The sequence below is a fragment of the Genypterus blacodes genome, unplaced genomic scaffold (genome assembly GCF_046128005.1).
Source record: "Genypterus blacodes isolate CSIRO-AG114 ecotype Tasmania unplaced genomic scaffold, CSIRO-AGI_Gbla_v1 ptg000272l_1, whole genome shotgun sequence".
NCBI classification, from domain to species: domain Eukaryota; kingdom Metazoa; phylum Chordata; class Actinopteri; order Ophidiiformes; family Ophidiidae; genus Genypterus; species Genypterus blacodes.
In genome coordinates this window covers 39,494-45,000 of record NW_027467063.1, presented here as the reverse complement: position 1 = coordinate 45,000, position 5,507 = coordinate 39,494, and the positions used below count along the sequence as shown (strand labels likewise).

The window sequence follows — 5,507 nt, the reverse complement described above, 5'->3', positions numbered from 1 at the left end:
GCACATCCAGAAGCACAGCTCCTCGTTTGACCTTCAGCAGAGATAAGAGACGTGTGGGGGCGTGACTGTGTCCATCTGAGTCTCCTCCCTGATGACCCTGATAGAGAGAGAGAGAGAGAGAGAGACAGAGAGAGAGAGACTGAGAGAGAGAGACTGAGAGACTGAGACTGAGAGAGACTGAGTCCATCTGAGTCTCCTCCCTGATGACCCTGAGAGAGAGAGAGAGAGAGAGAGAGACTGTGTGTACACAAACACTCCAAAGGTCGACTCTCTCAGGCAGAGTGCCCACAGTGGAATGTGGAGCCGAACTACACAACGATACAACTTACACACAACTCTGGTGTAGTGGTGAAGTGACCGTTTGTCTTTTGTAAAATGGCTGAAGGAAGTCATCTTCTCACGATCGCTCAAGTCCAGGCTTGTCCACCTGCACAGCGCCACACACATACACGCAGGTACACACACGCAGGTACACACTGGCACTCTGCAGCACTGAGCCTGACAGACGGCGCTGAAAGGACGAGAGCAGAGTCTTTACACACTGCCTGATTGGGATGAAGAGTGACACTGAAGAATGCCTGGCCTTCAGTCAGAGAGCAGCAGGAGGAAAACAAGGGTAGAGTGGAGAGGAGGGAGGAGGGAAGGAAGGGTGTGGAGAGGAGCCTCCCTTCGCCTCACAAGCCCCAACAGCAGCCACTCCCATCCCACAATGCACCACTCACCACCACTGGCACACATCTACACTTATGAAACACAACACACGCAGGAATTCCACAAAGATTGCTTATGCTCTGCTGGAAGCACTCAGTGGAATCAGAGCTGCTGCTGCTGTTTGATGCTGCAGAAACACAACAGAGTCTAAATCAGAATATGTGTGTGTGTGTGTCTCTCTCTCTCTCTCTCTCTCTCTCTCTCTCTCTCTCTCTCTCTCTCTCTCTCTCTCTCTCTCTCTCTCTCTCTCTCTCTCTCTCTCCCTCTCTCCATGTCCCTGTCAGCTCTCTTCTCAGAGAAGGTGAGGAACATGTCTCCAGATGAGATCCGGATCCCCCCCGAGCCCCCGGGACGCTGCCCCAGCCACCTACAGGTGCTTACTCACACACACACACACACACACACACACACAGAGCACTGAAAATCCTGGTGGGCCCGTAGCTGGCGGTGTGTGCGGACGTCTCACTCTGTGGCTCATCTCTGAGCTTGGCCCGGTTCCTGGCGACATGTATCAGCGTTTCCTTTTTGTAGCTTCAGGTACGTTGGATGAAAACATCAGCCATAAATTCACCCTCAGCATGTCACAGATCTGTGTCCCCCTGCCAGGCTCTCCGTCTACACCGTGTGTGTGTGTGTGTGTGTGTGTGTGTGTGTGTGTGTGTGTGTGTGTGTGTGTGTGTGTGTGTGTGTGTGTGTGTGTGTGTGTGTGTGTGTGTGTGTGTGTGTGTGTGTGTGTGTGTGTGTGTGTGTGTGTGTGTGTGTGACGCAGCGCTGCAGTCACACTGCAGACGCACTGATCTTACTAGGGTCTCACATCAGGGCGCTGGGGTCAAAGTTCACCCCACAACAGTGTTGCAGAGGAGTTGGGCAGCAATGAAGTAACAGGAAGCTCCACCAATGTTTGAAACGGTGGCGCTCAGCCTTTTTGTTTTTATAATATGAACATCAGAACAAATCCTTATCTGCTTCAAATGAGTCTCAGATGGGAGGGATTGTTGATCATACATGTAGATGAACCTGTCCTGGCCTGTTGTATGTGTGATGTCATGGCTCCATCCGCCCTCACCCCTCTGAAGCCTCACCCCTCTGAAGCCTCACCCCTCCTCCCTCACCCCTCCTCCCTCACCTTTCTGAAGCCCGTTTGAATTTTCCACGGTTACATTTTTGTAAAGCACTTTCCAAATCCCTTTCCCCGGTGCTCAGGCGGTCTCTGAGCCTCAGAGTGAGACATCTGTCCGTTTCCCCCCAGGCTCCTCGCCCGTTGTTACACCTTATTCATCATGCAGGACGCTCTGGCTGCAGTGACAGCAGCCGCTCTGGCCAGCTGCTTGTAGCTCAGTGAAACCAGGTTGTCAAATATTTCCCAGAGGTCTGAGAAACGTCCTGCACAATGGCTCCTTTCAGGCCGGATCAGAGCGGAGCTTATAAATAGGTTTGTGTTTGTTTGATGACACCAGAGGAAGCTGGCAGCGTCTGTTTGGTCTGACCGTGGTTTTGATCACCAACAGGAGAAGATCCACAAGCTGTACGAGAGGAAGCTCCATGGAGACTTCGACACAAACAATCACATCCAGAAAAAGAAAGAGTTTAGGAACCCGAGGTGTGTGTGAGAAGAGACACACACGCACACACACACACACAGAGACCTCTCACACTCATATCTGACATGCTTCTATTCACCTTCTTCACCCAGATCTGAGTTCATAGTAACTGTTTCCCTGTGTTTCTCTCTTCCAGTATCTATGAGAAGCTCATCCAGTTCTGTGGGATCGATGAGCTGGGCACAAACTATCCAAAGGACATGTTTGACCCTCATGGATGGTCAGAAGACTCTTACTATGAATCTCTGGGTAAGAACACTGTTTGCTCTTTACACAACACAACATAACGACTTAGAGATTGAAGTGATGGAGTGGCTAACGTCTTGTTTCATCTAAATTCTTCTACTGCCCTCACCACACCCTGCATGTATATCTGCACAACATTCTCTCAGCTGTCCACATGCATGTTCTGGACATGAGAGCTCTCCTCACACTCTGGCTCTCTGGCATGTTGAGTGTACCTGAACACAGCACGTGTGCCGTGCCGTCACACCCTGATGCTCATTCTTCTGCCTCTCCTCCTTCCAGCCAAAGCCCAGAAAGTGGAGATGGATAAACTGGAGAAAGCCAAGAAGGAGAGAACGAAGGTGAGATGAAGCTCAGCCTGGATGCTGATGCTCCGTGTGCGTCAGCTGGCTTACATTTACACTTTATGTCCTCAACTCTACATCGCCAAGTTCAGCTCGCATAACTGCAGCTCAGCCCAAACCCAGTGAGTGTGAGTGTGAGTGTGAGTGTGAGTGTGAGTGTGTGTGTGTGTGTGTGTGTGTGTGTGTGTGTGTGTGTGTGTGTGTGTGTGTGTGTGTGTGTGTGTGTGTGTGTGTGTGTGTGTGTGTGTGTGTGTGTGTGTGTGTGTGTGTGTGTGTGTGTGTGTGTGTGTGTGAGAGAGACTTGAGGAATGTTTCTTTCTAAGTTGGATGATGTGCCAGCTCTGCGGCTGAGCGCTCTGGGTGTGTCTGAGGCAACATGGTAACCAAACAACATGATGTGTTCTGCTGTCATCAGCAGCAGCGTGACTCCAGCTGCTCCTCACTCACATTTGATACATGAATGAACTTGCATCCTTCAGGATCTGTTGTTGACTCTGCTCGGTATGCAGGAGGACGGAGCTCCTCGGGGGGGCGGTGCTAACCCCGGTTCTGCTCGGAGCCTCGTCGGACCTGATGGCTTCACAGCAGCCAAACATGAGTAACCATCACTGTCCTGGTGTTTTCTGTGGCTTCCAGATTGAGTTTGTCACGGGGACCAAGAAGGGCACCAACGCCGCCAACGCGGCCGCGTCCAACACCAATGCCGCCGCCACGGCCACGGCCACAGGTAAGGTCCAGCACACAGGGCGGCGTTCACACAGGGAGCCACAGAGGTGATGTCACGCCACCACGTCAACATCAGAGCTGCTTTAGTCTTCTCTGCAGCCCCGGTCTGCTGTGTTTACATCCAAACATGCTCTCAAATATGCATGACCTCATCACCGTGCCAGCTGTGATTGGCTGCCGCCTCTAGCCTGAAACATAAAGGTGAGGCTCCTCCCACTCACTCTTTCCCGTGTGTTTGCCCTGGTCAGCAGACGCCCAGAAGAGGAAGAGCAAGTGGGACTCTGCCATCCCCGTCACCCTGGCTCAGCCCACCCTCCTCACCACCACGGCCAGCCTGCCCGCCGTCGTCTCCGTGACGACCACCGCCAGCGGCACCAAGACCACGGTCATCTCAGCCGTGGGCACCATCCAGAAGAAGGCCAAGCAGTAGAGTAGAGGAGGAGGAGCTGATCGACCAGAGGAGAAGGTGAGAGACGGAGGACAGCAGACCACAGAGGCATTTAGTGTACATTTCTATAAGTGACCGCCTGAGGCCCGCTGCTACATACAGACTCAAGTCAAGATTGAACTGCTGTCCATCTCTGGGATCACGTTAGACGGCTGAATCCTGCGTTTGGTGCGCGCCCACACTGGAGCCCCTCAGTGCGGGCGCTGGTCCCCACACACGGAGCATGCGTGACCCCAGGCCTGCCTCCTCTCAGTCTGACGTCATGGTGAACGTATCTGCAGCACCAGAACACGCTCACACACACACGGCTCTGGGTTCCTGCTGTCACAGAGTATTTATCTATCCGTAGATTTGCGTGCTGGTACGTGAACACGCGCTTCTTGTTTCCTTTAGCGTTCTCTTCAGCGCCGCACTGACCCAGGCTGAGGTCAGACTTTTACACTTGTACATACGTGTTGCTGATAAGTGAATAAAATGATTGGATGTTGACTTTTACAGTGGATTCTTGTCTGTTTTCTTCTTCTGTTGTTTTTGTGTGCGTGCGTGCGTGCGTGCTCCTGATCTTCTTCATATCTCACTTTCATGCGGGGCTGAAGTGGGTGGGTGAAACTGCTGCTGGTTGCCATGACAAACTGACTCTAAGGACTCGAGAGCAAAGAGACGTGAAGTCATTTGAGACCAGAAACTGATTTTTATCATTTCCTCCTCCCAGTCTCTGCCATTGTACTCTGTGTGTCATAGTTTATACTGTGGGACCTGTAAGGGGAGGTCAACCAGGACTCCTCTAAAGGTCACATACATACATACATACATACATACATACATACATACATACATACATACATCTGAACGTTACAGATACATAGAGAGTTTATCTTAACCAAGCTAATATATTTCTTTATTGTTTTGGTTGTGGAGGGCAGAGCGTCTCTCTTTGTGCTGTAGAGGAAAGAACCACATGGATCCATAAGGGGTCCATTAGAGACCTGCAGGCCTGAGGAGGAGGAGGAGAAGAACATCTCCAGCCTGGTGTGGAGGAGAAGAAGAGCTGTGTGAGATGAGGATCTGTGAGCAGTCAAAGATGATTTGTTGCTCTCTATGTTGACATGAACCTCATGATGCTTCACATCTGGGCTGGTTCAGGTTCAGAGTTTGGAGATGGAAGCACATGAGAGGCGTTCCATGTTGGTAAGGATCCAGGACCCACGGCTCCAGTCATTCCAGTCCTCCCGTTATTTAGCCGTCACATGCCGCGAATACTTCTCCCAGTAAAAACAGCAGACAGAAACGTAACCTTTACTCCGTTTGTGCTGCAGGGAAACAGCAGAAACACGCAGAGAGGAATCAGCCGGTGTGAAACATGCTGGACGTGCTCGTCTCCATCAGTCATTATAGGAGATGCTGACCGCCCACACAGGTCAGGTTAGGTCA

The 5,507-nt window shown here is 51.5% G+C and overlaps 1 protein-coding gene across 2 annotated transcripts in view; it reads left to right on the top strand.

The window, feature by feature from the left end:
- The window catches only part of sap30bp (SAP30 binding protein), an 8,537-nt gene extending 3,961 nt beyond the window's left edge, over positions 1-4,576 (top strand). The window contains exons 5-10 of one of the 2 annotated variants that reach the window (XM_076171815.1): positions 996-1,084; positions 2,220-2,311; positions 2,449-2,561; positions 2,841-2,899; positions 3,539-3,629; positions 3,880-4,576. In XM_076171815.1, the coding sequence (XP_076027930.1) occupies positions 996-1,084; positions 2,220-2,311; positions 2,449-2,561; positions 2,841-2,899; positions 3,539-3,629; positions 3,880-4,058 (623 nt within the window). In that variant the 3' untranslated portion in view covers positions 4,059-4,576. Of the gene's footprint in view, positions 1-995; positions 1,085-2,219; positions 2,312-2,448; positions 2,562-2,840; positions 2,900-3,538; positions 3,630-3,876 lie in introns of both variants that reach the window. The other variant, XM_076171814.1, reaches the window with a different exon arrangement.
- The last annotated feature ends 931 nt before the right edge of the window (positions 4,577-5,507 follow it).